Source organism: Salmo salar, chromosome ssa04 (assembly GCF_905237065.1).
Source record: "Salmo salar chromosome ssa04, Ssal_v3.1, whole genome shotgun sequence".
NCBI classification, from domain to species: domain Eukaryota; kingdom Metazoa; phylum Chordata; class Actinopteri; order Salmoniformes; family Salmonidae; genus Salmo; species Salmo salar.
Genome location: NC_059445.1, coordinates 15,090,153 through 15,106,675, shown reverse-complemented (window position 1 = coordinate 15,106,675; position 16,523 = coordinate 15,090,153). Strand labels below are relative to the sequence as shown.

Here is a 16,523-nt window from a genome sequence, read left to right as displayed (position 1 = left end):
GAGACAGCTGTATAGCGCAGTCCTGCTCTCACACCATCACTACTCCCTCGGCATTACATTATACAACCTTTACCACAACCTGCAGTACCTCTACCTCACACTATAATGTTTACCACAACCTGCAGTACCTCTACCTCACACTATAATGTTTACCACAACCTGCAGTACCTCTACCTCACACTACAATGTTTACCATAACCTGCAGTACCTCTACCTCACACTACAATGTTTACCATAACCTGCAGTACCTCTACCTCACACTATAATGTTTACCACAACCTGCAGTACCTCTACCTCACACTATAATGTTTACCACAACCTACAGTACCTCCACCTCACACTATAATGTTTACCACAACCTGCAGTACCTCTACCTCACACTATAATGTTTACCACAACCTGCAGTACCTCTACCTCACACTATAATGTTTACCACAACATACAGTACCTCTACCTCACACTATAATGTTTACCACAACCTGCAGTACCTCTACCTCACACTACAATGTTTACCATAACCTGCAGTACCTCTACCTCACACTACAATGTTTACCATAACCTGCAGTACCTCTACCTCACACTATAATGTTTACCACAACCTGCAGTACCTCTACCTCACACTATAATGTTTACCACAACCTACAGTACCTCCACCTCACACTATAATGTTTACCACAACCTGCAGTACCTCTACCTCACACTATAATGTTTACCACAACCTGCAGTACCTCTACCTCACACTATAATGTTTACCACAACCTGCAGTACCTCCACCTCACACTATAATGTTTACCACAACCTGCAGTACCTCTACCTCACACTATAATGTTTACCACAACATACAGTACCTCTACCTCACACTATAATGTTTACCACAACCTACAGTACCTCTACCTCACACTATAATGTTTACCACAACCTACAGTACCTCTACCTCACACTATAATGTTTACCACAACCTACAGTACCTCTACCTCACACTATAATGTTTACCACAACCTGCAGTAGCTCTACCTCACACTATAATGTTTACCACAACCTGCAGTACCTCTACCTCACACTATAATGTTTACCACAACCTACAGTACCTCTACCTCACACTGTAATGTTTACCACAACATCACATCCACACCAGTGTTGCAATAACATTTCCCTAACATTCAGTGAGTTTTCTTTAGGTATATCAACTACCTAACCTCTCTTCCACTATACGTTAATGTCTCAAAAACGTTGGACCTAACATTCAGACAGCATTTTAGGTACCTATAAAGAAATGGGATTTCCCTAGCATTTGTTCTCTGGTCTAACCTTCATATGGGTTAGCATTTGATCAAGACAAAGTAGATGATTGTGGACTACAGGAAAAGGAGGACCGAGCACGCCCCCATTCTCATCAGCGGGGCTGTAGTGGAGCAGGTTGAGAGCTTCAAGTTCCTTGGTGTCCACATCACCAACAAACTAACATGGTCCAAACATACCAAGACAGTTGTGAAGAGGGCATGACAAAACCTATTTCCCCTCAGGAGACTGAAAAGATTTGGCATGGGTCCTAAGATCCTCAAAAGGTTCTACAGCTGCACCATCGAGAGCATCTTGACTGGTTGCATCACTGCTTGCTATGGCTACTGCTCGGCATCCGACCGCAAGGCACTACAGAGGGTAGTACGTACAGCCCAGTATATCACTGGAGCCAAGCTTCCTGCCATCCAGGATCTCTATACCAGGCGGTGTCAGAGGAAGGCCCTAAAAATTGTCAGAGACTCCAGCCACCCTAGTCATAGACTGTTTTCTCTGCTACCGCACGGCAAGCTGTACCGGAGCGCCAAGTCTAGGTCCAAGAGGCTTCTAAACAGCTTCTACCCCCAAGCCATAAGACTCCTGAACATCTAATTAAATGGCTACCCAGACAATTTGCATTGCTCCCCCCTCTTTTTACACTGCTGCTACTCTCTATTATCTATGCAGAGTCACTTTAATAACTCTACCTACATGTACATATTACCTCAACTACCTCGACTAACCAGTGCCTCCACACATTGACTCTGTACCGGTACCCCCCCTGTAAATAGCCTCGCTATTGTTATTTTACTGCTGCTCTTTAATTACTTGTTACTTTTATCTTTTCAACATTTTTTTTTTTAACTGCGTTGTTGGTTAAGGGCTTGTAAGTGAGCGTTTCACTGTAAGCTCTACACCTGTTGTATTCAGCACGTGACACATAAGATTTGATTTGATTTTAGCTGCCTTGTATAAAATTCAGAGATGTTGCCCTAACGTTTGTTCAGTGTTATATGTTAGATGTTGCCCTAAGGTTTGTGCAGTGTTTTGGAGCTATAAACTGGGAGTTGTAAAGGGGTGATTGTGACTTTCTGCTGGCCTAATGACTATAATCTCACACTGTGACAGTGATTCATTCCATCATTTGCCTTTGTTTTAATTGGATTGGGGGTCATTTGTTTAAGTCCCCCAGCATACATCATGCTCCGGGGGCCTGCGTGTGTGTGTGTTGCGGAGGGATCAGTGTGTGTGTCTGCGTGCAAAGAAGAAATAACCCTACTCAGACATATTTTTCTTTTAGTGTGCCTAAATATCAATATCAATTTCATATGGGAACATTTACATTTTGAGACTTTACTAAGGCCTTGGACTGAATCAGTTTTATTATTGAAGTTGGAAATCTTGAAAGCACAGCAATCCTCTGGTATGATTCGGTTATGTTTTCATAATTCACAGTGGGTCTGAAATGTTTTTCTTTGAAAGTGTTGTCAATGTCTTGTTTGCCAGCACTTATGGACTGGCATACAGCCCGGTATCGAACCAGACAGCCCGGTATCGAACCAGACACCCCGGTATCGAACCAGACACCCCGGTATCGGACCAGACAGCCCGGTATCGGACCAGACAGCCCGGTATCGAACCAGACAGCCCGGTATCGGACCAGACAGCCCGGTATCGGACCAGACAGCCCGGTATCGGACCAGACAGCCCGGTATCGGACCAGACAGCCCGGTATCTAACCAGACAGTGTGTGTTCTCCCTCCTCCAGGCGTATCTCCCAGGCCAGTCCCAAGCAGCTCTACAAGGCCTCCAACATGACCCAACGCTGGCAGCGCAGAGAGATCTCCAACTTTGAGTACCTGATCTTCCTCAACACCATCTCTGGTAAGACCAGTGTTACCCCACTGTCACTGGACTGTCACCGTAGGGAATGACAACACACCCAGCTATTATGAACATATGTGGTCAATGATGTAAATGATATAAACTCTGTTTGGCCAACATGGTTTCATCCTCTGACTTCATTTTCTTCATAGTTTAGTAAAAATATATTCATATTTAATCTCTAATTCAAAAGGGAGTTTGGTGTCCAGACATTTAGATTACTAGGCATGTTCAGTTCTAGAAGTTTGATGATGATGTTGACTAATTTCAGACTGTTGTGACCGCCCTCCCTCCCTCCCTCCCTCCCTCCCTCCTCCTCCCTCCCCTCCTCCCTCCCTCCCTCCCTCCTCCCTCCCTCCAGGCCGTACGTACAACGACCTGAATCAGTACCCCGTCTTCCCCTGGGTCATCACCAACTACGACACTGAAGACCTGGACCTCACTCTGCCCAGCAACTACAGAGACCTGTCCAAGGTAACACACCCACGCACACTTAGGAAGAGAGAGACGTGTCGCTGAAGACAGGTTCTCTGTGACTAGCTGAGTCAGCGCTGATACAAAGTCCTGTAAGGTAGTAGGCTATGAGGGGGTATGTAGGGGAGTTGTGGCTGGAATGATTAGCGGGCTGTTTGTTAATCACTGCCCACTCCCCTGGCCTGAGTAGTGGCTGTGTAATTGCGATTGATCATAGTTAAGTGAGACGTCTCTTTAATCACTGGATGCTGATAGCCATCTCTGTACAACACAGAGGAGAGCTCTCTCTATCTCTCTCTCTATTTCTCTCTCTATCTATCTCTCTATCTATCTCTATCTCTCTCTATCGCTCTCTCTATCTATCTCTATCTCTCTCTATCTCTCTCTCTATATATATCTCTCTCTCTGTCTCTCTCTCTGTCTCTCTCTATATCTCTCTGTCTCTGTCTCTCTCTATCTCTCTCTCTATCTCTCTGTCTCTCTCTATCTCTCTCTCTCTCTGTCTCTCTCTATCTCTCTCTCTGTCTCTCTCTGTCTCTCTCTCTCTCTCTCTCTCTCTCTCTCTAGCTCTCTCTTTCTCTCTCTCTCTATCTATCTCTCCTGTCCCTCTTTTTCTCTCTCTCTCTTCACTGCTAAAGGCGTTTTCATACATAGGTTTGATTTGCTCCTGGCAGAACTCGGCTAGGTGAAGTGAACGTATGTGCTCGCATACTACCTTAAAATACCTTACCTTGAAAAAGGGGCAATATTTGTCCCTCTTGAGATGCAGTAGTCAGTAAACTTCCTAAAAATAGTCCGAGTTAATCTAAGATAACTCAATAAATCTGTAATTAATTTTGGTATTTTTACAGAGGAGGTCTTTTTACATCTAAGATGTTTGGTGCAGTATTTCTCAACAAAATAAATGTTCAAGAAAACTAGTCGTCTGTCGTTGAATGACAACAAACACTTCTTTGAAGAATGCCTACTGTTGACCAATCACCGATGAAGGGGCGTAGACTTCGGATACCGAACTTCAACAAGCCTAAAAAAACTAAATGTGTGTGCTCGAACAGCCAGGAGAAAAAAATGCTGAACGCTGTCAAACACCAAAACGTCACAAAAACGTCATAAAATGTCGTCATAATGTATGCAGAAACGGTTTCGACTAGGAAGCATACGTTAAGGGGTACTCTTAGATGGTATCACTTCTTACACACCTATAGAGGAAGTCATGTAATACCAAGACTCCATTTTGTATTTGACCTGGACAGAAGTCTAAAATTGCATTTTCTCTCTCAGGTGCAAAACTCCATTATTTACTATTTGAAGTCACAGTCTTAACTCCCCTCCCGTCGCTCCCTCTGAAGTAAAGGAATGCTCTCTACTGATGATTAAGAACAATGGGAGATGTCTTACTCTCCCCTCCTGATGCTTTTAAAACACACACACACACTTTTAAAAGGCCCATCTCCAAAGCCTGCCAGTCGCAGCAGCCCCAGAACGGCCATTAATTATGTGTAATGGCGCCCAATGGTGGGAGGACAGAGGATTACTTTGAGAGTGAGATGATGGAGCGCCCGTGTCTGGTTTAAGCCAAAATGGCCGAATAAATCAGCCGGGCCACAGGAAACAACAGGCATGTGCAGTAATGGACAGGCAGAGTATACCTGGGAAGTAATGCACTCTAGAGCCACACAGAGATGGCCATTCACTTCTAATGGTGCGTCTGGCCCAAGTCTGCCCTGGCTGGCAAAGGATTCTGAGGTAGAGGTGGAATGCAGATGCGTCCATCTTGTTATGACTGAGGATGGATTCAGCTGGAGTGAATGCATGCTCTCTTGAAAAGACTTTCTGGCCTTTTTGTGAACTGTCATTGCCATAACTGCATCTCGACTTCCATACACGCCCACACACTCATCCTGTCATACACATCAACGCCGTCCTCCAAGCAGTCCTCCTTTGACCAGTCCTCCCATCGCCATTTCTCTCTCTCTACCTCCCTTGTGTAGTGTTTCCCACCATGCGGCTGTGTACCCACCCCCCCCCCCCTCGCTCTGTTTATTTGTGCTTCATTTTGCCCACTAGGCTGACACATGACAGCCATAGCAGCCTCTCTCCCCTCCTCCCTCCCCCTCATCCCCCTCTTCCTCCAGAGTTTGGACAGCTCAGCCTCTGTGCTCAGTCGAGCCTCAACCCCCCCAGGGAGAAACTGAGCAGCAGAGAGAGGGAGGGAATGAGATAGAACAAGGGGAGAGAGAGGGAGAACGACAGAACAAGGGGAGAGAGAGGGAGAACGACAGAACAAGGGGAGAGAGAGGGAGAACGACAGAACAAGGGGAGAGAGAGGGAGAACGACAGAACAAGGGGAGAGAGAGGGAGAACGACAGAACAAGGGGAGAGAGAGGGAGAACGACAGAACAAGGGGAGAGAGAGGGAGAACGACAGAACAAGGGGAGAGAGAGGGAGAACGACAGAACAAGGGGAGAGAGAGGGAGAACGACAGAACAAGGGGAGAGAGAGGGAGAACGACAGAACAAGGGGAGAGAGAGGGAGAACGACAGAACAAGGGGAGAGAGAGGGAGAACGACAGAACAAGGGGAGAGAGAGGGAGAACGACAGAACAAGGGGAGAGAGAGGGAGAACGACAGAACAAGGGGAGAGAGAGGGAGAACGACAGAACAAGGGGAGAGAGAGGGAGAACGACAGAACAAGGGGAGAGAGAGGGAGAACGACAGAACAAGGGGGAGAGAGAGGGAGAACGACAGAACAAGGGGAGAGAGAGGGAGAACGACAGAACAAGGGGAGAGAGAGGGAGAACGACAGAACAAGGGGAGAGAGAGGGAGAACGACAGAACAAGGGGAGAGAGAGGGAGAACGACAGAACAAGGGGAGAGAGAGGGAGAACGACAGAACAAGGGGAGAGAGAGAGGGAGAAACGACAGAACAAGGGGAGAGAGAGAGGGAGAACGACAGAACAAGGGAGAGAGAGAGGGAGAACGACAGAACAAGGGGAGAGGGAGGGGGAGAACGACAGAACAAGGGGAGAGAGAGAGGGAGAACGACAGAACAAGGGGAGAGAGAGAGGGAGAACGACAGAACAAGGGGAGAGGGAGAGGGAGAACGACAGAACAAGGGGAGAGGGAGAACGACAGAACAAGGTGAGAGAGAGGGAGAACGACAGAACAAGGGGAGAGGGAGAGGGAGAACGACAGAACAAGGGGAGAGGGAGAGGGAGAACGACAGAACAAGGGGAGAGGGAGAGGGAGAACGACAGAACAAGGGGAGAGTGAGAGGGAGAACGACAGAACAAGGGGAGAGGGAGAGGGAGAACGACAGAACAAGGGGAGAGGGAGAGGGAGAACGACAGAACAAGGGGAGAGAGAGGGAGAACGACAGAACAAGGGGAGAGAGAGGGAGAACGACAGAACAAGGGGAGAGAGAGGGAGAACGACAGAACAAGGGGAGAGAGAGGGAGAACGACAGAACAAGGGGAGAGAGAGAGGGAGAACGACAGAACAAGGGGAGAGAGAGGGAGAACGACAGAACAAGGGGAGAGAGAGGGAGAACGACAGAACAAGGTGAGAGAGAGGGAGAACGACAGAACAAGGGGAGAGAGAGGGAGAACGACAGAACAAGGGGAGAGAGAGGGAGAAACGACAGAACAAGGGGAGAGAGAGGGAGAACGACAGAACAAGGGGAGAGAGAGGGAGAACGACAGAACAAGGGGAGAGAGAGGGAGAACGACAGAACAAGGGGAGAGAGAGGGAGAACGACAGAACAAGGGGAGAGAGAGGGAGAACGACAGAACAAGGGGAGAGAGAGGGAGAACGACAGAACAAGGGGAGAGAGAGGGAGAACGACAGAACAAGGGGAGAGAGAGGGAGAACGACAGAACAAGGGGAGAGAGAGAGGGAGAACGACAGAACAAGGGGAGAGAGAGAGGGAGAACGACAGAACAAGGGGAGAGGGAGAGGGAGAACGACAGAACAAGGGGAGAGGGAGAGGGAGAACGACAGAACAAGGGGAGAGGGAGAGGGAGAACGACAGAACAAGGGGAGAGGGAGAGGGAGAACGACAGAACAAGGTGAGAGAGAGGGAGAACGACAGAACAAGGGGAGAGGGAGAGGGAGAACGACAGAACAAGGGGAGAGGGAGAGGGAGAACGACAGAACAAGGGGAGAGGGAGAGGGAGAACGACAGAACAAGGGGAGAGGGAGAGGGAGAACGACAGAACAAGGGGAGAGAGAGAGGGAGAACGACAGAACAAGGGGAGAGAGAGAGGGAGAACGACAGAACAAGGGGAGAGAGAGGGAGAACGACAGAACAAGGGGAGAGAGAGAGGGAGAACGACAGAACAAGGGGAGAGAGAGAGGGAGAACGACAGAACAAGGGGAGAGAGAGAGGGAGAAACGACAGAACAAGGGGAGAGAGAGAGGGAGAACGACAGAACAAGGGGAGAGAGAGAGGGAGAACGACAGAACAAGGGGAGAGAGAGGGAGAACGACAGAACAAGGGGAGAGAGAGGGAGAAACGACAGAACAAGGGGAGAGAGAGGGAGAACGACAGAACAAGGGGAGAGAGAGGGAGAACGACAGAACAAGGGGAGAGAGAGGGAGAACGACAGAACAAGGGGAGAGAGAGGGAGAACGACAGAACAAGGGGAGAGAGAGGGAGAACGACAGAACAAGGGGAGAGAGAGAGGGAGAACGACAGAACAAGGGGAGAGAGAGAGGGAGAACGACAGAACAGGGGGAGAGAGAGGGAGAACGACAGAACAGGGAGAGAGAGAGGGAGAACGACAGAACAAGGGGAGAGAGAGAGGGAGAACGACAGAACAAGGGGAGAGAGAGAGGGAGAACGACAGAACAAGGTGAGAGAGAGGGAGAACGACAGAACAAGGGGAGAGAGAGGGAGAACGACAGAACAAGGGGAGAGAGAGGGAGAAACGACAGAACAAGGTGAGAGAGAGGGAGAAACGACAGAACAAGGGGAGAGAGAGGGAGAACGACAGAACAAGGGGAGAGAGAGGGAGAACGACAGAACAAGGGGAGAGAGAGAGGGAGAACGACAGAACAAGGGGAGAGAGAGGGAGAACGACAGAACAAGGGGAGAGAGAGGGAGAACGACAGAACAAGGGGAGAGAGAGAGGGAGAACGACAGAACAAGGGGAGAGAGAGAGGGAGAACGACAGAACAAGGGGAGAGAGAGGGAGAACGACAGAACAAGGGGAGAGAGAGAGGGAGAACGACAGAACAAGGGGAGAGAGAGAGGGAGAACGACAGAACAAGGGGAGAGAGAGGGAGAACGACAGAACAAGGGGAGAGAGAGAGGGAGAACGACAGAACAAGGGGAGAGAGAGAGGGAGAACGACAGAACAAGGGGAGAGAGAGGGAGAAACGACAGAACAAGGGGAGAGAGAGGGAGAAACGACAGAACAAGGGGAGAGAGGGGAGAACGACAGAACAAGGTGAGAGAGAGGGAGAACGACAGAACAAGGGGAGAGAGAGGGAGAACGACAGAACAAGGGGAGAGAGAGGGAGAACGACAGAACAAGGGGAGAGAGAGGGAGAACGACAGAACAAGGGGAGAGAGAGGGAGAACGACAGAACAAGGGGAGAGAGAGGGAGAACGACAGAACAAGGGGAGAGAGAGAGGGAGAACGACAGAACAAGGGGAGAGAGAGGGAGAACGACAGAACAAGGGGGAGAGAGAGGGAGAACGACAGAACAGGGGGAGAGAGAGGGAGAACGACAGAACAAGGGGAGAGAGAGAGGGAGAACGACAGAACAAGGGGAGAGAGAGAGGGAGAACGACAGAACAAGGGGAGAGAGAGAGGGAGAACGACAGAACAAGGGGAGAGAGAGAGGGAGAACGACAGAACAAGGGGAGAGGGAGAGGGAGAACGACAGAACAAGGGGAGAGGGAGAGGGAGAACGACAGAACAAGGGGAGAGAGAGAGGGAGAACGACAGAACAAGGGGAGAGGAGGGAGAACGACAGAACAAGGGGAGAGAGAGGGAGAACGACAGAACAAGGGGAGAGAGAGGGAGAACGACAGAACAAGGGGAGAGAGAGGGAGAACGACAGAACAGGGGGAGAGAGAGGGAGAACGACAGAACAGGGGGAGAGAGAGGGAGAACGACAGAACAAGGGGAGAGAGAGAGGGAGAACGACAGAACAAGGGGAGAGAGAGAGGGAGAACGACAGAACAAGGGGAGAGAGAGAGGGAGAACGACAGAACAAGGGGAGAGAGAGAGGGAGAACGACAGAACAAGGGGAGAGGGAGAGGGAGAACGACAGAACAAGGGGAGAGGGAGAGGGAGAACGACAGAACAAGGGGAGAGAGAGAGGGAGAACGACAGAACAAGGGGAGGGGGAGAACGACAGAACAAGGGGAGAGAGAGAGGGAGAACGACAGAACAAGGGGAGAGAGAGGGAGAACGACAGAACAAGGGGAGAGAGAGGGAGAAACGACAGAACAAGGGGAGAGAGAGAGGGAGAACGACAGAACAAGGGGAGAGAGAGGGAGAACGACAGAACAAGGGGAGAGAGAGGGAGAACGACAGAACAAGGGGAGAGAGAGAGGGAGAACGACAGAACAAGGGGAGAGAGAGAGGGAGAAACGACAGAACAAGGGGAGAGAGAGAGGGAGAACGACAGAACAAGGGGAGAGAGAGAGAGGGAGAACGACAGAACAAGGGGAGAGAGAGAGGGGGAGAACGACAGAACAAGGGGAGAGAGAGAGGGGGAGAAACGACAGAACAAGGGGAGAGAGAGAGAGGGAGAACGACAGAACAAGGGGAGAGAGAGGGAGAACGACAGAACAAGGGGAGAGAGAGAGGGAGAAACGACAGAACAAGGGGAGAGAGAGAGGGAGAACGACAGAACAAGGGGAGAGAGAGAGGGAGAACGACAGAACAAGGGGAGAGAGAGAGGGAGAACGACAGAACAAGGGGAGAGAGAGGGAGAAACGACAGAACAAGGGGAGAGAGAGGGAGAACGACAGAACAAGGGGGAGAGAGAGGGAGAACGACAGAACAAGGGGAGAGAGAGGGAGAACGACAGAACAAGGGGAGAGAGAGAGGGAGAACGACAGAACAAGGGGAGAGAGAGGGAGACCGACAGAACACGGGGAGAGAGAGGGAGAACGACAGAACAAGGGGAGAGAGAGAGGGAGAACGACAGAACAAGGGGAGAGAGAGGGAGAACGACAGAACAGGGGGAGAGAGAGGGAGAAACGACAGAACAAGGGGAGAGAGAGAGGGAGAACGACAGAACAAGGGGAGAGAGAGAGGGAGAACGACAGAACAAGGGGAGAGAGAGAGGGAGAACGACAGAACAAGGGGAGAGGGAGAGGGAGAACGACAGAACAAGGGGAGAGGGAGAGGGAGAACGACAGAACAAGGGGAGAGGGAGAGGGAGAACGACAGAACAAGGGGAGAGGGAGAGGGAGAACGACAGAACAAGGGGAGAGGGAGAGGGAGAACGACAGAACAAGGGGAGAGAGAGGGAGAACGACAGAACAAGGGGAGAGAGAGGGAGAACGACAGAACAAGGGGAGAGAGAGGGAGAACGACAGAACAAGGGGAGAGAGAGAGGGAGAACGACAGAACAAGGGGAGAGAGAGAGGGAGAACGACAGAACAAGGGGAGAGAGAGGGAGAACGACAGAACAAGGGGAGAGAGAGAGGGAGAACGACAGAACAAGGGGAGAGAGAGAGGGAGAACGACAGAACAAGGGGAGAGAGAGAGGGAGAACGACAGAACAAGGGGAGAGAGAGAGGGAGAACGACAGAACAAGGGGAGAGAGAGGGGAGAACGACAGAACAAGGGGAGAGAGAGAGGGAGAACGACAGAACAAGGGGAGAGAGAGGGAGAAACGACAGAACAAGGGGAGAGAGAGGGAGAACGACAGAACAAGGGGAGAGAGAGGGAGAACGACAGAACAAGGTGAGAGAGAGGGAGAACGACAGAACAAGGGGAGAGAGAGGGAGAACGACAGAACAAGGGGAGAGAGAGGGAGAACGACAGAACAAGGGGAGAGAGAGGGAGAACGACAGAACAAGGGGAGAGAGAGGGAGAACGACAGAACAAGGGGAGAGAGAGGGAGAACGACAGAACAAGGGGGAGAGAGAGGGAGAACGACAGAACAAGGGGAGAGAGAGAGGGAGAAACGACAGAACAAGGGGAGAGAGAGAGGGAGAACGACAGAACAAGGGGAGAGAGAGGGAGAACGACAGAACAAGGGGAGAGAGAGAGGGAGAACGACAGAACAAGGGGAGAGAGAGAGGGAGAACGACAGAACAAGGGGAGAGAGAGGGAGAACGACAGAACAAGGGGAGAGAGAGAGGGAGAAACGACAGAACAAGGGGAGAGAGAGAGGGAGAACGACAGAACAAGGGGAGAGAGAGGGAGAACGACAGAACAAGGGGAGAGAGAGGGAGAACGACAGAACAAGGGGAGAGAGGGAGAACGACAGAACAAGGTGAGAGAGAGGGAGAACGACAGAACAAGGGGAGAGAGAGGGAGAACGACAGAACAAGGGGAGAGAGAGGGAGAACGACAGAACAAGGGGAGAGAGAGGGAGAACGACAGAACAAGGGGAGAGAGAGAGGGAGAACGACAGAACAAGGGGAGAGAGAGGGAGAACGACAGAACAGGGGGAGAGAGAGGGAGAACGACAGAACAGGGGGAGAGAGAGGGAGAACGACAGAACAAGGGGAGAGAGAGAGGGAGAACGACAGAACAAGGGGAGAGAGAGAGGGAGAACGACAGAACAAGGGGAGAGAGAGAGGGAGAACGACAGAACAAGGGGAGAGAGAGAGGGAGAACGACAGAACAAGGGGAGAGGGAGAGGGAGAACGACAGAACAAGGGGAGAGGGAGAGGGAGAACGACAGAACAAGGGGAGAGAGAGAGGGAGAACGACAGAACAAGGGGAGGGGGAGAACGACAGAACAAGGGGAGAGAGAGAGGGAGAACGACAGAACAAGGGGAGAGAGAGGGAGAACGACAGAACAAGGGGAGAGAGAGGGAGAACGACAGAACAAGGGGAGAGAGAGGGAGAACGACAGAACAAGGGGAGAGAGAGGGAGAACGACAGAACAAGGGGAGAGAGAGGGAGAACGACAGAACAAGGGGAGAGAGAGGGAGAACGACAGAACAAGGGGAGAGAGAGAGGGAGAACGACAGAACAAGGGGAGAGAGAGAGGGAGAACGACAGAACAAGGGGAGAGAGAGAGAGGGAGAACGACAGAACAAGGGGAGAGAGAGAGGGGGAGAACGACAGAACAAGGGGAGAGAGAGAGGGGGAGAAACGACAGAACAAGGGGAGAGAGAGAGGGGGAGAACGACAGAACAAGGGGAGAGAGAGAGAGGGAGAACGACAGAACAAGGGGAGAGAGAGAGGGAGAACGACAGAACAAGGGGAGAGAGAGAGAGGGAGAACGACAGAACAAGGGGAGAGAGAGAGAGGGAGAACGACAGAACAAGGGGAGAGAGAGAGAGGGAGAACGACAGAACAAGGGGAGAGAGAGGGGGAAAACGACAGAACAATGGGAAGGAGGAGAGGAGTGTGGGCAGACTTTTTTGTTTCACCCCCTCTCTCTCTGCCTCTCCCTATCCCTCTCTACTCTCTCTGCCTCCCTCATCCCCCCATTCTCATTGAAGAGCGAGGGAGTGAAGGAAGGAGAGATGCGGGGCAGTTTTATTCATGCTGTTGACATGGTGTGATATCAGCGTACGACCAGCGGAGCGTGGCAGACTGCATCGTCTGGGAATATCAGCCACTCCGACGCTCAGTACTCCTCCTCTCTTGGCTGCTCCTTTAGTTTGGTTCATCATAATCCTCCCTTCTGATATCTCTCCTTCTCTCTCTCTCTCTCTCCTCTTTTTCTCGAGGTTGGAGCATTGGGCCAGTAACCGAAAGGTTTCTGGTTCGAATACTGGAGCCGACATGGGGAACATAAAAAATACTAAAATAAAAATCTGTCGCTGTGCTCTTGAGCAAGGCACTTAACTCTAAATGCTCCAGGGTTGCTGTACAATGGCGACCCTGGCCGTGACCCCACTCCCTGCGGGTCTCTCAGGGAGAGTTGGGATGTGCAAAAAAACACATTTCCATTATACCCTTGTGTGTAACAGGACAAATATACGCACCCCCCAAATTATGATTATTTTCAGTCTACCCTCCCTCCCTCCCTCCCCCTCTCATGTCGTGCTCTGCTTTGATAGAAACAGGTCATGCGGGAGCCCTGTGACATTGAGAGGCTGAAATTGCCACGAACGCCCGTGTCTCGCACACTGTTGTGCGTGCGTGTGTGTGCGTGCGCAAGTGCATGTCCTCACAAATGTATGTTCCTTCTGTCAGAGCGATTCCATTCATACCCCGGGGCTCTTTCTCATCCTAAACTCTAACCTCGGCCTGACATGAAACGCCAGCTCAGAGATAACATTGTAGTCACCACGATAAGGACACGGTCTTACACTAGACAACCTTAGTCCCTATCTAGTGCACTACTTTTGGATGCTCCTTAGTAGTAGTAGTAGTAGTAGTAGTGCACTATGTTATGAATAGGGTGACGTTTGGGACGCACCCCTGCTCTAACATTGAGGCCTTTTTAAACAGGCAATTTGGAAGGACTCCTGAAACGGGATGCTTGAACGAGGTGTTGACCTGGACAGGTTTGGGGTCCTGTATTTGCGATGTAGCAAAAATAACGCAGCTTTGTATTGAGCGCTTCCAGGGCCCTCTTTGGCACCGCGCGGGGGCTAATGGGGTATTGATTTCAAGATGCGTCCCATATGTTTTCTGACACCCCTCAAACACCACGTCATTCTCACTGTTTAAATAGGACATTATATATAAACAGTCCTCTCAAAACCACGCTTTGATTTATGTCTCAAGGCTCTCTGGCAAAGCTCAGACCGAGCCTTCCTAAACCAGCGATTTATAATAATAATCCTTAAATGTGAAAACATTGTAGCTTGTTGTATCACTGCTGACCCTTATAATTTGGAGAGCTGTAATGTTGTAATGGTTAACTATATGCTACTGTCTGGTTTCTGCTCGTCTTGATAGCATTTCTTGCCTTTTGATGTCTTTGACATTTGAGTCCCGATCAGAGGGATTTACTGTAGGGAAAGATTGTATTATCCGGGTGACGTTTGATTTGATTTCGGTTAACTGTTGAATGATTTTATTTGTGTCTGTGATCAGAGTCCTTTGATAACATGAATCTCTGTTTTGATCTGCTAACAGTATATCAGCACAATAATGTGTTACTGTATGATGCATTTCCTGTGGTTCCGATATGTTAGAGGATTTAGCGTCACATAAAAGATTACTCGTCACCAACACCCTCTTGTATAGTTTTTATTTTATTTAACCTTTATTTAACTAGGCATGTCAGTTAAGAACAAATTCTTATTTACAATGACAACCTACCCCGCCCAAACCCTATGGATCTCCCAATCACGGCCGGTTGTGATACAGCCTGGAATCGAACCAGGGTCTGTAGTGACGCCTCTAGCATAGTTGAGTGGCTATGGGTAGCAGTTGGCTAGCATAGTACTTTATAAGTGTAATTACTAATTACATACTAATTCTATGGTGTAATAGTGATGCTACAATAACCATTTCCCAACACCTTCCTAATCTACATTCTTGATGAACAACAGATTAAACCCTTATCCAAGATTAAAGTCTCCCATATTCTCCTCTTTGAAGCAGTAACACCATCTAACTCCGTCCATGGCTTCTTCTAATCTCATTCCCGTTCAAAGTCTAATTAAAAACAACGATAGCAGCTCATTTATCCGACCGCTCGTCAAAGCGCTATTCGCAGGCACCGCCTGAACATATTAGCCCAATGGGCAGCGTTCACTCGATCAGAGCACTCCTCACCGGGGACGGCCCTGATGTACGACGCTGTCACCACCGCTCTATTGTACCGCCACCCTCCTCGCCGCGCAACGCTCTCCACCCAGTGGTAATTTACAGCAGTATACAATGTACAGTGTAGAGTGCTCTCTCTCTTTCTCCCTCTCGTTCTTGCTCTCTCTCTCTCTCTCTCTCTTGCGCTCTCGCTCTATTTTTCTCTCTCCCTCTCTCTCCCCCTTTTCTCTCTCTCTCCTCCTCTCTATCCCCCTCTCTCTCTCTCGCTCTCTCCCCCTCTCTATCCACCTCTCTCTCTCTCTCTCTCTCTCTCCCCTCTCCCGCTCCCCCTCTCCCCCTCTCTCTCCCGCTCCCCCTCTCCCCCTCTCTCCCCGCTCCCCCTTCTCCCCCCTCTCTCTCTCCCCCTCTCTCTCCCTCTCCCTCCTCTCGCTCTCTCCTGCTCCCTCTCTCTCTCTCTCTCTCTCTCTCTCTCTCCCTCCCCCCTCTCTTTTATTCTCTCATTGCAGTGCACTCAGTCTCTTTTTTTTTATTTTCTATTCCTCTTCCAGCCTTTTCTTGTTTTAATGAGCTCTACGTTATTACGGCAATAAATCAGTCCAATCGTTGTACTGTATAATTCAGTGTGTGTACTCCCACCCCCAGTAGCCCTGGGTAAGCCAATAGTGTGTTACTGTCAGCACAGCCCAGCACACTGTCGGCATGAGGCGGTGTGTGTGTTGGCGTGTGTGTGTGTGTTCCTGTTCTTTTCCGGTTGTTGGAGTATAAGGAAGGTAATTGGGTACGGTCTTGAATGGGTGCACCCTTGGATACAATCAGACACACACACCATTACACCCACCCGACACAGTAACAGCAGCATCAGATCAATAGCCTCTCCCCAGCCTGGACGAGGCCTCCCATGACAGCACTATGATATGAGGGAGGGCCTATCGATCCACCAGCCAGTGCTTCATCTTCAAAAGGCCATCATTCCATTACCATTGATCAGAGAGGAGGTGTGTTTGGAGCGAGG

The 16,523-nt window shown here is 50.2% G+C and overlaps 1 protein-coding gene across 7 annotated transcripts in view; it reads left to right on the top strand.

The window, feature by feature from the left end:
• The window catches only part of LOC106602365 (lipopolysaccharide-responsive and beige-like anchor protein), a 334,228-nt gene that overhangs the window by 240,367 nt on the left and 77,338 nt on the right, over positions 1-16,523 (top strand). For all 7 annotated transcript variants that reach the window (XM_045716597.1, XM_045716594.1, XM_045716596.1 and 4 more), the window contains 2 exons: positions 3,047-3,162; positions 3,524-3,636. In XM_045716597.1, coding sequence (XP_045572553.1) covers positions 3,047-3,162; positions 3,524-3,636 — 229 coding nt within the window. The remainder of the gene's footprint in view (positions 1-3,046; positions 3,163-3,523; positions 3,637-16,523) is intronic.